Below are 24,564 nucleotides of genomic sequence, written 5' to 3'. Positions count from 1 at the left end.
GCTCAGCCAGTAACTACAACTCAAATGAGCCTTAGCGGGGTCACCTGACGCCAGGGAGCCAATAGGAGGGCTGGATTTGCGGGAGGCAGGAAAGGGAAGCGTGGGGGAGAGACCACGCTAGGCAGAGGGCACCGGAAGAGCAAGGGAAGAGGTAGTGTGGGTGCAGGGGGTCCGTGACCCACCTGCATAGGTTAGATCTTCCATGCAGGCCCTAGGAGTTTCCCCGAGTCACAGTATATTGTGCTGCTGCAGGGACGCCCTGTAGTGATAGCATACCACCCCATATTGTACAACAGATAGGGACAAAGTGTGCGGAGCAAGGTTGTTGCAGGTCGTCTGGGACCAGACAGCTGGACATTGCGACATAGGAAGCAAGGCGCTGGATCGCAGGATCCTTTTCGAAGCTGTTACCGGTCACCGCCGTGACCGGAAGGTATTTACAACAAGTGCACCAACACCGGTCAACAGGCGCTGATCCCGCTTTAGGGAACACTCTTTGGGGACACTAAGAGGAGTGGCCAAAGGACTGAGCCTAATTATATTACAGTACATGGACACGGTGTGGGGCACGCGGTGACGGGACAGTGACATTACTCCTTAAGAGAGTGGCCGAGCCACTAGCGTTATAAGTATAAGTTAATGTATATGATATGTGTTATTGCCACGGTTAAGTATCAAAGGTTATTATTGCGTTCCAGTAAACTCAGTTCAAAGCATATGTGTGTTGCTATGGTTCTTGCCCAGGGGAATCTTACATGATGGGGATCCTGGGTAAGTGGAGGCGCTGCCGTTAAGATAAGTGTTACCCCAGGCTCCCAGTTAGCGGAGGCTCAGTTCTCCTGGAGCCCACAGGTGTGTGCAGTACCCGTAGTCACTCTACAGCGTAGGAAAGAGGGCTACACTAATAAAAAGAAAACAGATGAAGCCTGACATATACTAATTTCTAAAGGATAATCTGCCTCAGACCTGATCTATTTCAGGGCTAATACAGCAGAGCGTTTGATGTTAACCCTTCAATATTGGAGTCGCCCTTCTTTGAACAATCTGCCTATATCCTTCAGACATGGACACATTACTCCAAATGAGGTTTTAACAATTATCTGTAGTAGCATCTACATTCTTTACCTCACAGGCACATTGTCCTCTCAGAATCCAGCTCTGGGAACATCCATTTATTTTTTAAAAGGTGCAAACACTCAAGTGAAAACAGAAGAAGAAAAAAAACACACAGAAACAAGGTGAGATGCTGAAAAAGACTTCCCAGGACATCTTAGCAAAACTTTCAAAACAGGCATGGGGTGCAATATCCCAGAGGGTATCAAATGAGAAACACAAAAATAGTGCAATACTGTTGACAAGAAAAATAATGTAATTTACCAAAAATATAACTAACTGCTACGTGTGTGTATCAAATCAAGTAAGGTGTGCTTGTTATAGTTAGCGGATTTCACAGGTCGCTAGACATAGCAACATTTGTTGTAGCTGCAATAGGCAGCAGAACGGTTAAGGGACAGGCGAACAGTCAACATAGGGAGACGTTTTTCATTTTTTGGGGTCCATTTAATTCTAACCTCATCTGGTAATTATTATTTTTCTTCCTTTATCTCTTGATGACAGCATTATTAGTTTAAACCAAAAGGGGGAGGGGGAGATCTGGAAGATTTTACCTGCATAAGCAACTGTTTACAGTGTTGTCACAAAAACAATTGGGTAAATGTAGTCAAAATACTCCAAAGCATTTAAGAGACATTAACACTAAATTGACATAACAATGTTCTTAACACTAAATGATCTTGAACAAGATATATATAGTGTCACTTACAAGTAACCTATTGGCCCTTTGAGCGCCCCATGATGTAGCCACCATGTAATGGGTTCTGGCACTTCAGGGGCCCCATGACAGTCATCTCTATCTCTAGGGTGAGATCCAGCAGGCAAGGAAATGGAAGAGGACTCCTCTTCTGTTGCTGTAACCGGTGATACCGTGATCACGATGTGCCAGACCGCTCCAAGCCCTTCTGACACTCAATGTATGGCAACGTATGTCGCTGCTATTAGGGGATTTTGGTCGTTGGAGGATCTGCCACTTTAATGGAGGGAGTCCTTCAGTAGTGACTCAAAGGATTTGTGCTATTTGTACAACATTCCATATAGACATGGGTTTTAAATCCAAGTCATCGCCTACATTCAAAAACATTGCTATAGGTCTTTCTGATGAATCATTCCATCACCTCATTTACTATGAAGTATTGACTTATGAGTCTCAACGGTAGTTGTGGAATAATTAAGGCACAATTACTACACGTCTATGTAACCAACTCCCCGAACTAGCTCTGTACTCATTTTCCATATTTGTTTATAGATATACAAATACATTTGAAAAAAATGCTGTGAATAAAGCGCTAAAGTGCCTAAATAACTAATTAGTGATACAATCAATAATACACTATTGATATAAAGATAGGCTGCCTGATACCTACTGTCCAGTACAGACAGAATCAAACAAAACAAAATAGACCTGGCGCCAAATATTGCTTTGGGTGTTGGGTGATGTCAGCCTAGACTTAAAGTAGCAGACTAAAATAATTTATTAAAACATAATGAACTGTGTCATTAAACAAGGAACTGCAGTACAATGAAAGAGAGCTGTTGATCCGGAGATGGTAAAATCAAAACCCTACTTACAAGAAGCAGGGTGACAACAGGCGGTGATAAATTGAGGTTGGTGTCCAGAGGTATCAGGGTGATGGTCCGGCAGAGCTACCACTCTGACGCTGATGCCTTCGCCAAAATCTCCCTGTAGTCGCTCACGGGGGAGCGCCGGGGGTGGGGGGGGAGAAGCAGACTCGCTGGGGCGCTCACGCCGACACCGCGCGTGGCTAGTCCCCTTCTCTCGCTGCTCCTCCTCTCTGCCCGGCATCCAACGCGCGCCCGCGCGTGTACCCTTAGGGTTAAAGGCACACAAACCTCTCTGCTCAGACACACTGATGCAACAGCTAGTCCCACAGAGTACTGAAGCAGTCCAAAGGGTGACAACCCGGGCGGGTGCTAGTTGTTTGGCAGAGAGGAGGAGCCGTGAGAGAAGGGGACTAGCCACACGCGGTGTCGACGTGAGAGCCCCAGCGAGTCTGCTTCTCCCCCCCACCCCCCGGCGCTCCCCCGTGAGTGACTACAGGAGATTTTGGCGAAGGCATCAGCGTCACAGAGTGGTAGCTCTGCCGTACCATCACCCTGATACCTCTGGACACCAACCTCAATTTATCACCGCCTGTTGTCACCCTGCTTCTTGTAAGTAGGGTTTTGATTTTACCATCTCCGGAACAGCTCTCTTTCATTGTACTGCAGTTCCTTGTTTAATGACATAGTTGATTATGTTTTAATAAATTATTTTAGTCTGCTACTTTAAGTCTGTATATATTGTCTTTAGCATAGGCTGACATCACCCAGCAGTGATGTGCTATGATCTGTTTGTTTGTTTTTTCTCGTTACATGACCTGAAAGCACTTGTGTGGATTCGAGGATCACAGGACTTATCTTATTGGACAATATTTGGCGCCAGGTTTATTTTGTTTTATACAAATACATTTACTATCTTTTTTGCAATGATTAATAATGGGCCAAAGAAATAAGAGCATTTTTTACAGTTTTATTCCAAAGTGACATTATACTAAATGTCTGTTACTAGATATGTAAAAAGAGGGTATATGGATAAATGAATAATACCGGTGTCACCCCGCTGTACACAACAGATATTGATATCAGGGTACCATTTGTTGGTCATGAGGCAGGGGAATAAACTGAAAAAAGTGATGTCCGTGACAAAGAATGATTGGCCACTGAGCGTGTTGTTGCAGTTATGTCACCGCACTGCATCAGAAAGCAGACTGACAGCAAATGTACCTAGTAAAGAAAAGGCAGGACTGAGACATTTGACAAAGCATGAGCTCATTAAATACCGGCAGTATTTTTTGTTTGGTGCAATCAACAAAACACACATTCCTGTCTAATTTGGCAAATATTTATTCAGCTGCAGTTCAAGCAATATTTTGTGTGTGTGTGTTTATAATATATCAGTTCTGTACAATGAGAAAATACATGTAGCATTTAAAAAAAAACCTATTTTAAAGACATTTTTAATGTATTCTAATGTAACAGTCATTTTTTTGTTCCTAGAGCAACCATATACAAAGTCACATCCTCTTCTGAAACAGCATCACATTTTTGAGCCCCGCCCTCTCACGCAGTGAACCAATTGAATCTAGTGCCTGCCTGGCCACATAATCTTCACAGAACTTTGTCTGTCAGAGCAGCAGAAGATTATCCAAGATGCATTTAGTTAACCCCCAGCCGAATTTCAGCAATCGATTACAGGAGAATGGGTCGATCAGCAACTTAGCTAATCACTTGTCAGTGGCTACATTGTAGGTGCACATTGAATTTTTTTTTTTTTTTTTTAAATGACAGCTTGAACTGCAGCTTTAACTGTACAACAGAAGTCTGCAAAGAAAACATTTTTATGGTTATCAAAAATCTATTTAAAAACAGCACACTTGAATTCTAGTGCTTTCTTCTATGTACTGTACAGGCATACCCTGCATTAGCGTACATACACACACCCCGCATTAACGTGTGTGTGTGTATATATATATATACACACACACACACACACACCCCGCATTAACGTACGCAATGGGTGCAGAGCATGTATGTAAAGCGAAAATGTACTTAAAGTGAAGCACCACTTTTTTTCCACTTATCGATGCATGTGCTGTACTGCAATCATCATATATGTGCATAACTGATGTAAATAACGCATTTATAACAGGCTCTATAGTCTCCCCGCTTGCGCACAGCTTCGGTACAGGTATGGAGCCGGTATTGCTGTTCAGAACGTGCTGACAGGCTGCGTTACCCTATTGGGCGATATGTCCTTACTTGCGAGTGTACTTAAAGTGAGTGTCCTTAAACCGGGGTATGCCTGTACACAACACAATGTTTTATTAGAGGCCCAACTCAGGCCTCGGTCCCGCTGCGCTCGTTGGCGCGGGCGGCAATGTAGCGAGTTCCCCACCAGCAGGGGAATCCTCGCGAGCTGGTCCCGGTCCCCACTGGCTGCACAGCTGACTACACGCTGTGGCGCGTCAGCCGCTAGGAGACACAAGAGAATGGTGTTTCCTAGCTTCGACGCGTCACGTGTGTGGCTGTGAGCCAATGGGGAGGGGAGGCTTCGGGAGGAGGAGAGGCTTCGGGGAGCGGGGAGGAGTGTGGAGTGAAAGCAGGTGAGTGCCTTTCTCTGTGTGTGTGCCTGTCTGTGTGTGTGTGTGTGTGTGTGTATGAGTGCGTGAGTGCCTGCCTGTGTGTGCGCGCGTGTGTGTGTATGAATGAGTGCCTGCGTGTGTGTGTTTAAACTTACCAGCTCCAGCCCGAGTCCGTGGAGGGAGGGGGGGGGGGAGAGTAGCGGGTCCCTCCGCTCAAGCCACGCCCCCCTCCCTGTCAAACCGCCCACCACCCGCCCACCTCCCGCTCCGGCTCCCGCTCCCTACAGACCGCATATCGCGGTCTGTGTATCTCAGCGCACCGCCTGTCAGCAGTGCGGGTGCGCTGACTCTGGGAGCGGGGCCTTAGCCTCAGGCCCTTCCCAGAAGAGCTCACAATCAAAGCTTAATGCAAGGAGAACATAGAGAGAACCTCTTCAGCCTACATCCGCGCCACCGCAAAAGCCGACAGGCTTTGGTGGCAGCCATTTGCTGCTCTACAACTGCTCAGTTACTGGGTTGGATAACGTCTTCTTACAACGTATTGCAGGTCTATCCTACCTCTTCTAGCACAATTTTAACCAGGTCTGTAACTGTTACATACCCCCATAATCATATACAGTATTATCTCTGTCCATGAAATGTCTAAATTGAATGCATTACTACTGTTCATTTAATGCAACCATGTATTATCATAACTCTGTGCCCAGGACATATGTAAAAACGAGAGGTAACTCAATCTACTTCCTGGTAAAACATTTTATAAATAAATAGAGATCAAGTGCATTAAGTCACGTGAATTTGAACCCACACTAAAGTCCTTGCATTTACGTCCTATTATAGTAACTAATTACAGCATGCATGACAATATTAATTCTATTTATGACATAACTTGCAGTAACAAATAGATAATCCGTTTACAAACATGTTTCCTAGACATTTTTTCAAAGGTTTGTATATGAACTATAATCTACTTAGTAAAGTTATGGTGGGTAAAAAAAAAGTGACAAAAACCCGCCACAGTAAAGCATATAGCAAATGGAAATATTACTGTATGCTCATTTGCATGTCTTAAGACAGGTCTGCAGCCCCGCCATTCACTATTATCACCCAGCACTTCCGCTGCTGCAAGGGATTCTGGGATAAATAATTATAATCTACATATACACCTATATCAAAATTAAATGTATGCAATATCTATGTGATAGCTTTTTCTAGACCATTCTGAAAATTATTCAAAGATTATCCTATAATGATTGCTCTAGGCATCATCTAGGTCTAATTTTAAGCTGTTTTAATAAAAAGTTGTTACATCCTGCAAATAATGTAAATTACACGTACTAACACTGAAGTAACAATAAAAAAAAATTAATGATGGCAGTGCCTCTGGCTCAGAGACTTGCTGACACATAAACCCCTCCCATGTGTGGAGATTTTCATGCGTCACTTGAGCCTGCGAACGATTTCATGTACAGGAAGTAATAGTGTGCGTGTGTGTAGCGACAGTCACACATTGTATTTGGTGTAAAACAAGAGACATTCTCCCGCCCACTGTCTGTCTGCATCACTGAGCAAGGTTAACTCCAACATAACCAAAAAATATAATTTTGTAGGACACAATCACACTTATTTCAACAATGTGCGGCAACATTGGTAATAAAGGAACTGCAGATCACAGGACCTCTTAAAATGGCACATGGGTCTATATACAATATGCTATGAAGGAGATCGTGTGCTCTATTCCAATGAGGGATGCTCAAATGTTAACAGACACTGAGAAGACAGTTTGACATATGAATAAGAGCCAAAGGGTGCATCTACACAGGCCCAAGCATACAGGGAACCACAATGGCTTAATTAAATAATAGTTAATGCTGTTTTTCCAACACCGGTTATATGGATGCCAGAAAAGGGAATTAAGAAGTGTGAGGGCATTAAGCTCTTCTGCCGTGTATGCATTACATCTGAGGATAAAGGGGATCCTAGGTCATCAATTATTTGAATTCCTTTTCAAGCTATAGGATTGCCCTAATGTTAATTACTGCAATGCACAAGAGTGTACATGTTTGTAATTGGGTGAACCTGTGGCAATGTTTTCACACACGTAATAATAATACAGTAACTGTGAGCAATTGCATGCTGGTTGTGAAATCTCTATCTGTGATTGAACTTCAGATATGAAGGACAATATGTCCCAAAATGATCCACATGGGTGTGCAAATTCAAAGGTTAACCCATCTGACACAGACACGAAGAGACTAGGTTCGGTGTTCATACTTATTAATTTATCGGCTATTTCACTTAACTTATAACAATACTAATCATACTGTATGCATCACATATAAACCTGTAAATTCACTGTCTTTTCACCACTTTTACAAGTTAGTGTCCAAACACCCTCCCTGCAAAATATACCTGGGAAGTACTGCAGAGAGCAATGGGGTCAATCTGCTCAAAGGGTAATTCCTAGACCAGCAATAATACGCAAATATTTTAGCGTCGTACACAAAATCCTTTAAATGTTTTTCAGATAGAAAGTCCACTGACTGAGGAGGGGAGAGCTACTGTACAGTAACAGCATATTAGTGCTGAATTCTGATTAAGGTGAGAGATAAGGACATATAGTTGGTTGTACTCAGTAATTTAGTCACAGAGAGACTTCAGTCTCTTTATTTTTGTAGAGAAAGCAGCACAACACTTCGTCAGGTATAGCGATAGGGCTCCGAGCCCCAAAAGGTGCGCTGCTTTCCTGGGAATCAGTTACACACCTTTACAGGCAATCATTTATTTCCCTTGACAGATTTTGATAATGGCGTCAGAGGTAAAACTCGTTAGGTGCATTTTTGGCAAAAACTCACTAAATGCCCTTCCTGACTTGTAATTTCTCGATATTTCTATTGAAAAACTCATTTAGTCCTTTTTAATCATAGTTCAGTTACGAAAAATTTTAACAAACATTTAAATTGCATTTCCCTCAGTGCTCAAATGTAGTTAATGACCTCTACTAGTCACCAAATATCCTGTTACAGTATTTCTAATACCTCCAGCTATTTCAAGTCATACATTTAAATGCCAAGCAGAATATACCCTAAAGTCAACCAAAGCCACCACCAGTCCTGGTTCCTTATCTCACTCATGTAGATAAGCTATCTTCTAATAACAGTTCCTATTGTTTCTTGCCTATACCATTGATAAAAGCCAAGCTACTCCATAAATTATTGGGCATATATACATTGTATTTTACTAGTTTTTTTTTTTTAAAAGTATAGCTACCCAAGCTAATGTTTTGTTTATTTGCGGAATACTTTGTAACAGTTATTGTAGTATTAGATTATACAACAACCAACACTTTGCACTAGAAGCATATAAACAAAGACATTAAATTACATATACAAATCAGACAAAATCAGAGATAGTGTGAAATAAAGAATTCCCTGTCTCAACGACCATGCATCCTCAGTAATACTTCATTTGCGAAAAGAAACTCCATATATATTAAAAAAAAAAAAAAACATAAAACATAATCGGTGTACTAAAAAGCTCAGTATTGTTTCTGAACAGTAATGGGCTGCTGACTTACTTGAGGTCTGTTGTTGTATTTCAAATTAGAATCAAAGTCCTTCATGTTGTCTTTCAGGGGAGGGGGTTAGGGCTGAGCTCCCTTCCCTCACGGATTGTGGGTTTAATAAGCTAATCAGATCCAACAATGCGTTTGCTTCTCAAAGTGGTGACTTCTCCTCTGTCTAACTGAAGGACCCCCTGGCCTTGTCACACAGTACTGTATGTTGTGGTCTCTGTAGGTTTCTCCCACCGGAGGCTGTAGCTCAAGTGAAACTTACACAACAAGGTGAAGTGAAACCAGCTGGGACTCAGTAGAAACCCTTCAGTTGCCCTCTTCTGCGGTTCTTGCATACGGGTCTCAGCCTTGGCACATCCCTTGACTCACTCCAAGCCTGTTCCTTGTCTGTACAATCTCCTGTTTGTAATCTTTCTCTCTTTTCCTGCTTCTTCCTTCCTCTCAGGTACAAGTTTCAAGGTGTGGTTCCTCCCCTCTCAGATCACACGAGAGTTCCTATGGTCCCTCCCCTCCAAGCAGGTGAGCTCTGGGACAAAACCAGGCACATTCACCAGAAACCAAACAAGAAAGAGGGGGAGGGAGAGGCTGAAACCAAGAGTCCCACCGAGTTATCTTATTTACTCACAGCCAAAAAATGTGTTGCTAAATATGCTTACAATAAATTGATCTTGAACACTGTAAAATCGGTAGAAAACAAAGATAGTATCAAATATTATTTGTAATCAAGACATATCATAAGTGCCACACTCACCATGGATCAAGACAATATGGGAAGTAAATACATATATCTGTATCCAGCTTTGAAACAAAGATTCCTTATGGCCGCAAAAAAATATTAGTAGATGAAGGAGAGAAAGGACCCAATTTAGCACTCGAGTTCACACTCTGTGGTGTTTAGTGATTGAATTAAAAACATGATCTTTATTAAACAACATATAAAAAAAAAAAGGTCCAACGACGTACTGAAGGTGAGTTGATCCTAAATATAGAAAGCCATATTGGCTCTGGATCAAAAAAGTTAATATGTGCCAGATGGTTTTAATAAACCACTGGTACTGTTGCAACACAGTGATCCTAATGCGAACCTGTGTAGTAGGTGATTGAAACAGGGGTGTCCGGGTAAGTACTGGGATTGCAGGTCACAGTATCATAGTAATTCTGTATAAGATGTGAATTACTATGATACTGTGACCTGCAATCTGCATTAGGATCACTGTGTTGCAACAGTACCAGTGGTTTATTAAAACCATCTGGCACATATTAACTTTTTTGATCCAGAGCCAATATGGCTTTCTATATTTAGGATCAACTCACCTTCAGTACGTCGTTGGACCTTTTTTTTTTTTTTTTTTTTTTTTTATATGTTGTTTAATAAAGATCATGTTTTTAATTCAATCACTAAACACCACAGAGTGTGAACTCGAGTGCTAAATTGGGTCCTTTCTCTCCTTCATCTACTACAGTTTATACCCAAAGCACCGTTCATAATACCACTTCATTTAGTCTGTCGCAGGGGTTCCCCTACTGTCTCCGCAAAAAAATATTGACATTAATAAACAGAATTGTATCACTATCAAGATATTGGATAAAGATAAAGATCACGGTGTAAACAAGCAATAGCAGAATAAATAAATATCATGTTATCAAGATACCTAATAAAGATCATGTATGAACCCAGACAATATGGAAATAAATACATTTTTTTGACAATATGTGATAGAGATAATTGATGGATCCAGGCAAATTAGTAACTAATTGACAAATAGTCTAAATATTATTATGTATCCCACACATATTTAACTTCATATATATCCCTTTAATAAAGATAAAGATGTCATGGACCAAGAGAAGATAAACAATAAAAAAAGAGAATACAATTTCCATTTACCAAGGGATAAGGTAATGATTATTTTGGACCAAAACAAAAAAATAAATACCAGGTGTTTGATAGAGATCACTGTAGCCAATGTATATACATGTAGTGACTATTATAAAGATGTTATAAATATCACTTTTGGAGGGGAAAAAAAGTATTGATTCATTTTTAAATTGTACTGGTATGCCAAACTGTATTTCTTGATTTTTTACATAGTTGAATATTTATCTAATATATCTGTGCAGTTTATCCTACAATAGCAGAACTCTAATTTTGTGTTATGTATGGAAATAAGCATTTTTGGACCCCATTTTTTAAAAGTGGGTTTGTATATAAAAAGTAGTTGCATCTCTTCCAACCAACTCACCAAACTTATAGTAGACGTATGCACGTTTGTGTCACTAAATCATATTTACTTATTATTTCTCACTTTGCAATCTCTGGAAGCAATTAGGATAACAAAGATTGATTCCAAGTTATTTATTTGTGTAAGTTGCCATTGCTTTAACAGCATAGCTCTCTTTTTATGGTGCAAATATAACTGTGACCAACTTCTTAGCTGTAACTTTCTAGATCTGATAACTTTTACATTCTTCCCCATGGAAAGCATGAACACTACAAATAATGGTGCGAGGCTAAGGCCTCGGACATGGTTAAAAAGACCATGCTGAGGCGCGCTGAGCCGCGCTGAGGGGAAACATTATCCCTATCAGCGCGGCTTTAGACGGCGCTTCCGCAGGCGTGCGGAGGCGTGTGGAAATGCAGGAGACAGGCAAGTTTAAATTTTTCCGCTCATGCGAGCGCAGGGCCGGTCACGTGACTGCCAGAAGCCAATGGCAGTCCGTGATGTCGGCGCTGTGACGTGGCTCCCTAGCCCTGCCTCCCGGCCCGTCTCCCACCCGCCTCCCACCCTGCACACAAGCGCGCTCGCTGATGCTCATGCAGGGACAAGAAAAATCTCCTGCGTGAGCAGGTGAGCATGAGCGTCAGCACTGACCAGCGCCGCTCCGTGCACCATGTCCCAGGCCTTAGGCTGAGTCCACGCTGCGCTGAGCTTGCTCAGGCTTGGAGAGCGGTGATGTCACCAGCTCTCAAGCATGAGCGATCGCTGTCCTGCAACATTTTTAGAGCAGGAGTGGGGGGCGTGGCTATTAGGGGAGGGGGCGTGTCATTGGCTGAATAGGGGCTGTCTGTGTTTCTGTGTATCTCTCTCTCTCCCCCCCATTGCTCTTTCTCTCTCTCCCCTCCCATTGCTCTTTTTCTCTCTCCCCCCCATTGCTCTCTATCTCTCCCCCCCATTGCTCTCTCTCCCCCCATTGCTCTTTCTCTCTCCCCCCCTGTGCTTTCTCTCCCGCCCCCCCTGCGCACTCTCCCCGTCACCCCTGTGCTCTCTCTTGCCCGACCCCCTGCACTCTCTCTCCCCTGCCCCCCCCGCCCGCGCTCTCTCTCCCGGCCATCCCCCCTCTCTTCTCCCTTGCTTTCTCTCCCCCCCCCCTTGCTTTCTCTCCCCTCTCTCTCACCCTTCCCCTCTCTCTCTCTCTCCCTTCTCCCCCTCTCTCCCTTCTCCCCCCACTCTCTCTCCCTCCCTTCTCCCCCCACTCTCTCCCTCCCTTCTCCCCCCTCTCTCTCTCCCTTCACCCCCCCTCTCTCTCCCCCCCTCTCTCTCCCCCCCTTTATTTCTCTCTCCCCCCTCTATTTCTCTCTCCCTTCTCCCCCACCACACCACTCCGTTTGCCCCCCCACCACACAGCAGCACTCCGTTTGCCCATTTGCCCCCCCACCACACAGCAGCACTCCGTTTGCCCGTTTGCCCCCTCACCACACTGCAGCACTCCGTTTGCCTGTTTGCCCCCTCACCACACTGCAGCACTCCGTTTGCCTGTTTGCCCCCCTTTGTCTGTTTGCCCCCCCTCTGTCCGTTTTCCCCCCTCTGTCTGTTTGCCCCTTCTGTCCGTTTGCCCCCCCCCCTCTGTCCATTTGCCCCCCTCTGTCCGTTTGCCCCCTGTCCGTTTGCCCCCCTCTGTCCGTTTGCCCCCCCTTCTGTCTGTTTGCCCCCCCCCATGTCCGTTTGCCCCCCCTGTCCATTTGCCCCCTCTGTCCGTTTGCCCCCCCTCTGTCCGTTTGCCCCCCCCTCTGTCCGTTTGCCACCCCTCTGTCCGTTTGCCCCCCTCTGTCCGTTTGCCCCCCCTCTGTCCGTTTGCCCCCCCCCCTCTGTCCGTTTGCCCCCCCCCTCTGTCCGTTTGCCCCCCCTCTGTCTGTTTGCCCCCCCTCTGTCCGTTTGCCCCCCCTCTGTCCGTTTGCCCCCCCCTCTGTCCGTTTGCCCCCCCTCTGTCCGTTTGCCCCCCCTCTGTCCGTTTGCCCCCCCTCTGTCCGTTTGCCCCCCCAGGTGTCCGTTTGCCCCCCCTCTGTCCGTTTGCCCCCCCCTCTGTCCGTTTGCCCCCCCCCCTCTGTCCGTTTGCCCCCCCTCCCTCCTTTCCACTTTTCTCTGCTGAATTCAGTGTCAGTGTGTGTGTGACAGGAGTAGAACACGCCCCTCTCTCGTCCCATTTTTCAGAGCAGGGTCATGTGACCCTGCTCACAGCACCAAAGTATCTCTCCCTTGTCTCCAGGGAGAGCGTGTGTGCACGCGCATGAGCGCGCGAGCACAGCGGGAGAGGGGATGTGCTGACTCACATAGAAGGCCTCGGGCATAAGCGCTGACCCGTGCTGAGGCGCGCTGCTGCTCAGCAGTGAGCCCCTGCAGCCGCAAGCGTGCAGAAGCGTAAGTCTTAGCAAAATTTTAAATTCAAGCGCTCAAAGGAGCGCAGGGCCGGTCACGTGAGCGGTTCGCCCAATGAGGGTGAACCAGCTCCGTGACGTCACAGCTCCCCCCCCCCCACCGACACGCCCCAAACCCACCGACACGCCCCCGGATGGCACGCGAACCTATGGACGCAGCCGAAGAAGGTAAGCGAGCTCAGCGCCAGCGGGGACTCAGCCTTCCGACTGCAAAAACCCCAGTGCAACAACACCCTTCCCCCCCGGATATATTTTCCTTGGATATATTTTGCCACAGTTTTGCATGTTGGAGACTTTAGGAATTAACCCTGTATGTTTTGTATTCTGTAGTATTTCTTATTTTGTTTTGATATTTGGTTCCATCCTATCTGTCTACGTTTGTTAACATGAAATTGACAGTAAAACTATAATTCACAGCCCTGAAAAAAATGTAACTTGTGTCTGAGCCAAATGTAAAAAATCATGTTATACAACCGTCTTAAATCATGTTATACAACCGTCTTACATTGGCGGCAGGTGATTAATATGAGTCATGTGCACCAAACTCTAACTTGGAAGTCCATTTTGACACTCAGAATGTAAAATAGTGACAGATCTTATGTAATATTGTCTTCATCGGTGGTGGTCAGCTCCAGTCCTCAAACTCCCACCAGGTCAGGTTTTCTGAATATCCCTGCTCCAGTAGCTCAATCAGTCTCTGCTTCAGCAAAGGTGCCTCAATCAGTCCCTGCTTCAGCACAAGTGGACAGACTGAGCCTCTGATTGAGACACCTGTGCTGAAGCTGAGATATCCAGAAAACCTGACCTGTTGGGGGAGCTTGAGGACCGGAGTTGAGAAACTTTGCTATTCTGAGGCCAGAGTCATGTGTGGTATGAATAGCCCAGATAGGTTCAACTCAGCCCTCTTTCCAAACCACAACAAGTCCTGTATATTTTCTTCACTTTATTAAGGAAAGCAGCAATAAAGACAGGCACTTGTGATGAGATGTTTGTGTTGGAAAAATGTCTCTCTGTGGGGTGCTTTGTAGTAAGGGCAGGTGAAAAGGATGAGGCCCTGCCAGTAGAGCAAATTACAGAAGGTATACACTCAGCCAATGTTGAATGTAAAAGGAAGTGCCAGTGTATTCTGGGTAACAAGATAGTCTGGGGGACAGACCATCTGGAAGAGGGCAGAAGGGGAGAATGCAGACTAGCCCATTCTAATAGAAAGGCTGAGGGTTTGCAGAGACAGGGATTGCAACACTGTGTCTAACACACAGGCACTGTGCGTGTGTACAGAGCAAAATACTTTGCAGCTGGAAATGAGGAACTGACAGGCAGAAGCTGCAAAGGAAAGGGCGGGGGGTGAAACAGAGAAGTGATTCTTGTTCCATGACACTCCCCCGTCTGGTATCTGGAGATACCACTATACTAAAGTATGTGGAACATATGTGCAATGCAAACATAATATAACAATACAAAAGTCCATGTCCACATAGCGATGTGACACCGGCCGGCATCACTGGCTTCAAAGTCCCTTGGCCAAGGTTCTTGGGCAAAGGATGCAAAGTGGATGCACTGCTCCAGGTTAGCTGGGTGCACCACAGTGTCTCTCTTGGTGAAAGTCTCTGGCACTATTTCTTTTTGAACTTATGGAAGAACAGTCCTTTTGTCTCTGTAGTTTTACCTACAGAGTGCATCCCCTTGTAGGTAAGCCAGTTGTGGCAGCCTTTCACTGTAACACCTGGCGTTTGGCAGAAGGAGATGGCTTTTGGCTCCTTGCGGAAGCGGATCGACACTCCTGGAAGACTAGTGGTCGAATCTAGTCCAGTAAAGAGGGCGTCATTCGGGGAGACTCCCTGGAGCTGAGCACTGGGGCTGAACACTACACGGATTTGATCGGGTTCCTGAGGGTGGTAGACCCCAGATGATTGGAGGTACCAGCATTCTTCACCTTTCTTTATTAGAGGTGCTGGCTTTGCGTAGCCGGTAAGGAATATCTTCTGGATGAAGGCCACAAAGTTGTTTTTGGTCTCCGGTTCCCTTTGTAGGTCGCAGAGGTGTGAAGTGAACCTAGAGATGGCATGTTCTCCATTGTTTGGGAGGCGCCTTCTTGGTGAATGGAATGGTAGCGGGTTCACCCAACTGCCCGGTCCGTGTTTGACGAGCTCCTTGACCGTTAACATCAGGAATCCTCTATCTCCCATCGATGGTGTTTGCTTGTCGTCGTCCCTTGTGGTCTAGAACGCTGTGCACCCTAGGTCAACGGTGCATTCCTTTTGCACGAGAACGTCTCCACGTATTTTGGTGATACGCCTTTGTGTCTCTTTGTTGACTGCCATCGGGAGGTTGTTTTCTCCTAGGACAGGATAAAGAACAGTCTCTTTTGTCCTTGTAAATCCCTTTGTGGAATGTCTCTGCGACTGTCTCTTTTTCGACATGCGAGAGGACAGTCTTTTTGCCACTGTGGCTTCACCTGCAGGGCGCAATCTTTTGCGGCTATGCCAGTGACAGCTGGCTGCCTTATTGCTTGATACTCTGTGGAGAGGAATGGCTGTACGTCTCAGCTGTGTCATTGCTCTCAAGGGAACTGTCTGATTGTTTCTTTTCCTTTGGTAGATCCTTTTGTCGGTCACCTTCGGGAGGTTACTTTCTTACTTCGGTGGAGTAGACTCGTTATCCTTGGTTGTCTTAACCACTAAGCATCCTAGGCCATTGTCACATCCCCCTGATGTGAGGATGTTCTTGTCGATCTCAGGGGTATGACCTTGTCCTCTTCTCTTCACTTGGCCCTCCTGTCGTTTGGAGATGGCCAAGACATGTTCAGAGAGGAATGTGTGTCCGCATTCTGTTATCACCATTCTGCGGGCGTCGACATAGTCCTGTCCGTGCCCTTTGCCAGTGCACGCGTTACCCACTATCACCCATCCTAGGTCAAGTCTTTGGGCGTATGGTGCGTTATGGGGTCCGTTACGCTGTTTACGGACTTTATGTACCCTCAAGATGTCCCTACCAAGCAGCAGCAAGATCTTGGCGCCTTGTTCTACCGGCGGGATGTAGCTGGCTATTCCTCTGAGGTGCGGGTGATGGCGTAGCACGTCTGGTGTGGGAATCTCATCCCTGTTTGTGGCCATGTGGTTGCACTCGATGAGTGTGGGGAGAGCTATCTTCACTCTGTTATCCACAGACCGTATGACGTAACTGCTTGCTCTTCTCCCTGTTGTCTCAGTTGACCCTGCACAGGTTCTGAGGGTGTAGGGTGAGGCATTATCTTGTGAGTTGAATAAGTTGAAGAACTCCGTCTTCGCCAATGATCTGTTGCTTTGATCGTCGAGGATTGCATACATCCGAATAGCCTTCTCAGGTTGTCCCTGGGGGTGCACTGCGACAAGGCATATTTTGGATCAGGACATTTTGTCATTTCCTTTTCCCCAAACCTCGGTGCGCTGAGACGAGACAGATGTTGGCTCTCCTTCTCCTTCCTCCCCGCCATGCTCCGCTACAGAGGATGGGTTGTTGAGTTGGTGGAGTGTCAGCGCCTCTGGATGTAAAGATGTTGCTTGTCACTTTTGCACACTGCACATTTGATTTCTTCTTTACAGTCTCTGGCTAGGTGAGTCGTGGAAGCAAACTCTGAATTCTCCGAGTGTGACAGGGCTGCTTGCACTTTTGTAGAAGTTCTTTAAACAAAGGCTGGGACGCAACCTTTCACACCGAGTAACCTCTTGCGTTCCTCTAGGGTCTTCATCCTGAACCCAAAGCACCTGTTAAGTGGGTGTGGCTTCTTGTGTATGGGACATTCACTGTTTGGGTCCCTTGGTTCCTCGTCTCCGGCGACCGACTGATCGGGAGTAGTTTGGGTCGTGGGAGACACGTCCGTCCTGTGGACCGAGATGGGTGTTTGAGTGTTACCGTATCTCGCCACTGGTCTCTCATTCCTCAGGCTGCTTGCAATGTGTGTGGTTTGCGCACCCAAGATGAAACTGGGATCGTTCCTTGTCCTTGCCGCTTCGCGGATTAAGCTCAAGAAGAATGAGAATGGGGGGAAGGCGACTTGCTTCTCCATTTTGTATTTGGAGCCTTGTGAAATCCATCTTTCTTGGAGGTTGAAGGGTAGCTTCTCCAAGATGGGTCTCACTCCACGAGCTGAGTCTAGGACGTTGAGACCTGTTAAGGAATGGTCTTTTCTTGCAACCTCCAGCTCTTGCAGCAGGTCCCCGAGCTCTCGTAACTTCGAGTAGTCTCTAGCTGTGATCTTGGGAAAGCTATCGACTCTTTTGAAGAGAGAATCCTCGACTGTTTTGGGGCTACCGAAGCACTCTTCTAGCCTTTCCCATACTAGGTCGAGACCTACTTGGGGGTGGTTCGCGTTTGCCGTCCGAAGTCTCTTCGCGTGCTCCCTGGATTCGTTTCCCAGCCATTTGGATAGCAGGTTGAGCTCTTCCCTTGCTGAGAAGCCCAGGCTGTTGATTACATCCTTGAACGTGAACTTCCACATCCGGTAGTTCTCAGGACGGTCGTCAAAGTTAGTGAGTCCTGTTTGCACCATGTCACGCCGGATCATGTACTTGGCCATGTCTGTCAGGCCTGAGGAATTGGCATGTTGGTCAGGTTCTGAGGTAGCTGGTGGGAGGGTCCCTGCGGTTGCCTCTTTCTTGGCGTGGCCGCGTGATGACCGCTGGTCAGTGTGAGGGGCTGTGTTTTCCCGTGTGGGTGTACCTGGATTGCGAGCCTGTTGTAGTGCATCCGTGTGCGCACTGGCGTTTGGATCACTATTGCGGCTGTGGCTATCCCAGGCAGCATGTACCATTGAAGGAACAGCGTCTTCTCCTCGTGGACCTAGCAAGTCTTCAGTGTCTGTGGAGTCACTCTCGTCGTGTTGAGATGGTGCGCTGGTGTTTACGCTGAAGAGGCTCCTCACGTAGTCTTCAGTGCGTTGGATTGGATCCTCTGAGGCTATCCGTCTGTACGGTTGCTCCCCGCCATCCTGTCTCGCAGCTGCTTCTAAGACTTCGGCTTGGGCTATGGCGGCAGCAGCGCCCCCTTCTTTGCTTAGAGCTTCTAGATCCGCGTCCTATTCGGCCTTTCTACGTGCAGCGGCAGCGGCAGCGGCGGCATTGGCAGCGGCATTGGCAGCGGCGGCGGTGGCAGCGGCGGTGGCATTGGCGGCGTTCTGCTCCTCCTCTTCTATGTGCGCTCTTTCTGCCCTTACAGCTGCCTCTCTCCGACCATATTCGGCCCTGGCACGTGCGGCCTCTGCGGTGGCTCGCGCCTTGGTTGCGCTGGCGCTTGCACTGGACCCGTTCGATTGCGCTGATCTTGATGAATGCCTGGATGTGCTTGAGCGCTGTGATGCGGTTTCCAGCAAAAGGTCCTTTCTCCTACTCTCAGCTTCCGTGATGGCGGTTTGCGCGATGCCATCATGTTCCAGGTCAATCGCCTTTTGCAGGTCGCGCTCTCGTATGCTATCTTCCATGTTAGTTCTTGTTATATAGGTGAAATATGCCTGTGACAGCGCTTGGTAGCCGGAGCGATCTACCTTCAATTGAGCTATCACCTGCTCGAGCTGTTGTACATAATTGCCAGTGCCGGCGACATTGCGAATCTCAAGTGTGGTTGTTTCCCAGGCCAACTCTAATTTAGCGCGGTGCGCTTCAATGTCAGTATCATATTTTTTGCGGGCCTTTTGTGTCAGTGTGACTGTCCGTTTAGGCCTTGCGTCTGCCTGAGCCTTTTGCAGTTGCGCAGCGGTCTCTGTGTCTGAGTGGTCACTCTCCTGCGTGGTGTCTGGTGGAGATCTGAGTTCCGCCATGCTTTAGGTGTGTGTAGGCCTTTAGCCAGTACGTGAGGCGTGTGGTCTTTTACCTGTGTCAGCTATGGGCGACTGTCTCAGATGATGCCGAGCGGTGTCCTGCAGCGTTCAGCGTAGGGGTAACTGTACTCACAGGTGTCCAGTGGCTCTGACCCGTGTCCTGGCGGGTGTCCGGTGGTGTGGCCCTTGGTGGCGCTAGCCGTGGGGACGTGCGCAGGTGTAGGTGAGATGGTAGCTCTTCACTATGGAGCTGTGCAGAGGGTGGACTCAAAGACAGAAAAGAGCAATCAAAGGTCTGTGTATATTGCAGTTTGACTGCAGTGCTGCTGCCTTGAGTGTAGGTTGCAGGCTGTTTGCAGTGCAAGCTTATTGTTAGTAAGGCTGCTGCTTGTCAGTCTGCAGAGACTGCTCTGTGTTAGCATAAAGTCTTGAGTAGCAGCTCCTGTATTTGTCTGTAGGGCACACGGTCCTCCTTTTCACTATTCTGAGGCCAGAGTCATGTGTGGTATGAATAGCCCAGATAGGTTCAACACAGCCCTCTTTCCAAACCACAACAAGATGCCAAGGTAAGATAGGGTCAATTTATGAGGGTTGTTCAATACTTTTATGTTGCACTCCTGGGTAGGAGTGCATTTCTAGCACGGTAGATTTTTCCCAATTCCAGCATTGCTGAGATCCCCCTGTCATCCCACAAGTGGCTGTTGCTATTGCTATAGCCTTTGCCATAGCTCGAGAGCCCGCCTACCACCCTTGGGTTGTTACACTTCCGGTTCCGGGTCAGTAGCCCTGTGAGACTCGGTAGCAGTGTGTTGCAGTCGGGACAGGGGGTGCCAAACAGACGCTTATACAGACCACTGTGGGAACTTCTACATGTATGCTGTTTTAAACCAATTGTAAGTAATACTGTGCATTGTTGTTCAAATAAATTGACCCTATCTTACCTTGGCATTTTCTTTCTCTGCGCTCCATCTCCCCTTTGTTTTGTACTTGGACTGTCTGTGGCCGGCTGATCACCGGAGGGAGAAGGAGCAGCGGGAATAAAGGCATCTCAGAGGAATCCCTTTGAAGGTTTCAGACGAGCGCGGTCTCCATTTTCTCAAACCACAACAAGTCCTGTATATTTTCTTCACTTTATTAAGGAAAGCAGCAATAAAGACAGGCACTTGTGGATGAGATGTTTGTGTTGGAAAAATGTCTCTCTGTGGGTGCTTTGTAGTAAGGGTAGGTGAAAAGGATGAGGCCCTGCCAGTAGAGCAAATTACAGAAGGTACTCACTCAGCCAATGTTAAATGTAAAAGGAAGTGCCAGTGTATTCTGGGTAACAAGATAGACTAGGGCCAGACCATCTGGAACAAGGCAGAGGGGGAGAAAGCAGACTAGCCCATTCTGATAGAAAGGCTGAGGTTGCTGTAGCAACTCACTGGCATAATGCAGAGACAGGGATCGCAACACTGTGTCTAACACACAGGCACTGTGTGTATGTACAGAGCAAAATACATGCAGCTGGAAATGAGGAACTGTCAAGCAGAAGCTGCAAAGGAAAGGGGGGGGGGTGAAACAGAGATGTGATTCTTGTTTCATGTCATTTGCTCTCACTTCTCCTATGACCACCTGCCAAATCACTAGCTGACACACTTTGGCAGAGCCGTCTTAAGAATTTTTGGGGCCCTGAGCTAAGTGTAAATTGGGGGCCCCACCCACAAACAAAAGTCACATTTAAATACAAATACAGTATGTTTTTATGGAACAACATTCAAAACTTTTATTCAAATTCTGCAAGTATTACTACAAACACAAACATTTTATTTATCTACTTGTGTCTCTCAGTTTTTTTTATTTGCAAAGTCACAAATAACAGCATCAAATTCGATTTTATGAAGTATATCTGATTCGATTGTTATCAAGAAAAGAGCGTACAATCTCGGATTGAAGCAGCAATTGCGGAGCTCAGTCTTAATAAGTTTCAACTTTGAAAAAGATCTCTTGCCTTTGCAGTTTGTGGCCGTTATTGATAGGAAAATTCATAAAGCAATTTCAATGTTAGGAAACGTTGACTCCAGTTTGTCGTGCTGTGTTAGTTTTTTGTTGTGTGTTCATTTTTAAATACATTTCCAACAAATCAATTAAACTACATATTCCATAAAAAATTTTTTAGAAACGTTATCTTTGAATAACTTATTTTTCATAAAAGCAAAGCAAGGAGATAAAATTGTATTGTATTGTATGTCTTTATTTATATAGCGCCATAAATGTACATAGCGCTTCACAGTACTAATACATATCATATAAATAACAAATGGGTAATACGATACCGTGTGACCGAATATCAGAGGCAGCAAGAATTCCCTCCTACTGTCTCTGTACGTTCTCCCTACCTACCAATTAGATTGTAAGCTCCTCGGAGCAGGGACTCCTCTTCCTTAATTTTACTTTTATGTCTGAAGCACTTATTCCCATGATCTGTTATTTATATTATTTGTTATTTATATAAATAGATAAGAACAAGGCACTCCGTCTGGTAGATAAACGGGGGTGCAAATCCTATATAAACCAAATAGGTAATACGATACCGTGTGACCGAATATCAGAGGCAGCACTCCACGAGGTAGTCAAAAGATTTTGTATTTAGTGAGACATAAAAACCAACGTTTCGGTCCTCCACACGGGACCTTTCTCAAGGTACATCACCTTAAGACATTAAGGAAGAGGAGTCCCTGCTCCGAGGAGCTTACAATCTAATTGGTAGGTAGGGAGAACGTACAGAGACAGTAGGAGGGAATTCTAGTAAGTGCGTCTGCAGAGGGCCAAGCTTTATGTATCATGTGTCCATGATTATCCAGTGCTATTCATATGCTTCTTTAAGCAGATGTGTCTTAAGGTGGGTCTTAAAGGTGGATAGAGAGGGTGCTAGTCGGGTATTGAGGGGAAGGGCATTCCAGAGGTGTGGGGCAGAAAGTGAGAAAGGTTTAAGGTGGGAGAGAGTTTTAGATACAAAGGGGGTAGAAAGAAGACATCCTTGAGAAGAACGCAAGAGTCGGGATGGTGCATAGCTGAGAGGTAAGGAGGGGCAGAAGAATGTAAAGCTTTAAAAGTGAGGAGGAGAATTGAGTGTGAGATGCGGGATTTGATCGGAAGCCAGGAGAGGGATTTCAGGAGGGGAGATGCGGAGACAGATTTAGGAAAGAGTAGAGTGATTCTGGCAGCAGCATTTAGGATAGATTGTAGGGGAGACAGGTGAGAGGCAGGAAGGCCGGACAGTAGGAGGTTGCAGTAATCGAGATGTGAGAGAATGAGGGCCTGAGTCAGAGTATTAGCAGTCGAGTAACAGAGGAAAGGGCGTATCTTTATGATATTGTAATTTATTTCAGGAAAAGACATACACACAATGTAACACAATTTGCACAGTTAACACACTTACTGGGAATGGGGCTAACAAATAAACTTGTCCTTTAAACGAAATTCTCAAAAATGACCTCTATTGGAGCCCTTTCCAGTGACCGGGAGGTACTCACAAAAGTCCGGGAACTGAATTTGGCATGCATTGCCAGCCGCAACCGCTGCGTTCTCAAAAAGCGGGACTTAGAAACTTTTCTCACGCAAAATCTTTGAAGCCAGTTCGGGTCTATTCAGTACAGAGCATCTTTCAATTTGCCGCTGTTGGTTTGGCGCTTGGAATCTGCTCTCCTGATTGGCTGCAAGGTTTCTTATGGGTTTCAGTGTCCCATTCACAAACCTCTACAGCCTATCAGAGCGTGGGAATTCTCCTGCCAGCCTATCACCGATTTGCCGGTATTGTAAAGCCGGGTGGGCACCTTTTCTCATTCTGCAAAGGGGCATGCGCCAACCTGGCACCTCTGCCTCTTTGCATACTGAGCCCCCCGTGGCTCCAGGCTTAGCTGAGTCCGGGTTTTGGCAAATAGTGGCTGGATAGCCCAGGTTAGACCCCTTCTAGTCTAACACCTTGGCATCCCTGAGGCTTTCAAGTCCGGACTCTGAACAGACCCAAAGGCACCAAGCTTGGTAGCCATCTGGTCCCTCGGAATCCGTGACATGGAAATCCCACAGTTCATTTACAGGTTATTAGTACATATACCTATTTAATATAACTCTTTAATAAAATATACTGTGTTTTGTATTTTGTGTGATAAAAATGTGTAAGTCCCTGTTCTGGTGTCAGGGATGGAGTAAGGGTATATACTGCCTACACTCACTTGCCTCGCACTTGGCACACTCTAGAAATAACTTTTAAACTTTTTACACACAAAAACCACTCTCAGCTTTATCATGTAGCTGGAGCATCTCCTGAACCCCTATACCAGGTTGAGGGTACCTGGCCATGTATCTGGGCACCACTCCTTATACTAGGGATCCCCTCTATGTTGCAGGTTTACATTAACCCCTTCATACCCCGTTTACCTTGTCTTGATTATGCTGCAGCAGGAACGTTTTCAGGGTCGAAGTTTGCCCGGAGTAATGTGCTTGGCTGTATCCGAGAATCTCACTCTATTCCCGGATCCAACTTTTGTGAAATCCTCTAACTCCGGAATCCTGATACATAGCCACATTCTGTGAAATCCTCTAACTCCGGAATCCTGATACATAGCCACATTCTGTGAAATCCTCTAACTCCGGAATCCTGATACATAGCCACATTCTGTGAAAACTTTCTCCGGCAAACCTGAAATTTACAGCCTAGAAATCTCCTGGTCTCAGCACCCCAAGAAAGGCAAAACACAGAAAAATCTTTAATGTCGAAAAATTTACACACAGTCACAGTAATGCATTTCTTACAACTTGGTCCAAGAGCTGACACTCTAGGACCTCAACACACGGATCAGGGGTACACAAGTGGGCTGAACCTTTATTAGTGAGCCTGGGTTCCCCTTCACTGTCACACCTCCCCCCTTAAGATGCAGGCTCTGTTACGGCCATCTCGCCCAATGGTTTAACTGGCCTGACACGTCTTGAGGTTGCTGGCACACTGGGACAGTCCAAGCGTGAACATTTATGTTATGTTATGAGCCTGAGGAAGCCGTCCAATCGGCGAAACGCGTTGCTCGAAACCTGTTCCTGTTTTGTCCCACGGAGGCTTCCGTAGAAAGTCTCTTCAGCAGCATCTGCAGCCGGGCAGATTAGTTCCAGCTATCTGCACCCCGGACGCGGGGCTGGAGCGGGTTACTGCGAGACTGAATCACACGGAGGAGCCAGGGGATTTTATTTGATGTGAGTGTGTTAATATTGTTATTGTTTTTATACACAATAAATATCTCTTTTTGCCTACTGCTAA

General features: G+C 46.1%; 1 protein-coding gene across 2 annotated transcripts in view; it reads right to left on the bottom strand.

Moving 5' to 3' along the window:
• ST14 (ST14 transmembrane serine protease matriptase) overlaps positions 1 to 9,315 on the bottom strand; it is a 116,085-nt gene extending 106,770 nt beyond the window's left edge. Inside the window, exon 1 of one of the 2 annotated variants that reach the window (XM_075603353.1) lies at positions 8,836 to 9,315. In XM_075603353.1, the coding sequence (XP_075459468.1) occupies positions 8,836 to 8,880 (45 nt within the window). In that variant the 5' untranslated portion in view covers positions 8,881 to 9,315. The remainder of the gene's footprint in view (positions 1 to 8,835) is intronic. The other variant, XM_075603354.1, reaches the window with a different exon arrangement.
• Between the last annotated feature and the right edge of the window lie 15,249 nt (positions 9,316 to 24,564).

Source organism: Ascaphus truei, chromosome 6 (assembly GCF_040206685.1).
Source record: "Ascaphus truei isolate aAscTru1 chromosome 6, aAscTru1.hap1, whole genome shotgun sequence".
Taxonomy (NCBI): domain Eukaryota; kingdom Metazoa; phylum Chordata; class Amphibia; order Anura; family Ascaphidae; genus Ascaphus; species Ascaphus truei.
Note: the sequence above shows the minus strand (reverse complement) of the source record. Positions and strands in the feature narration are given on the sequence as shown.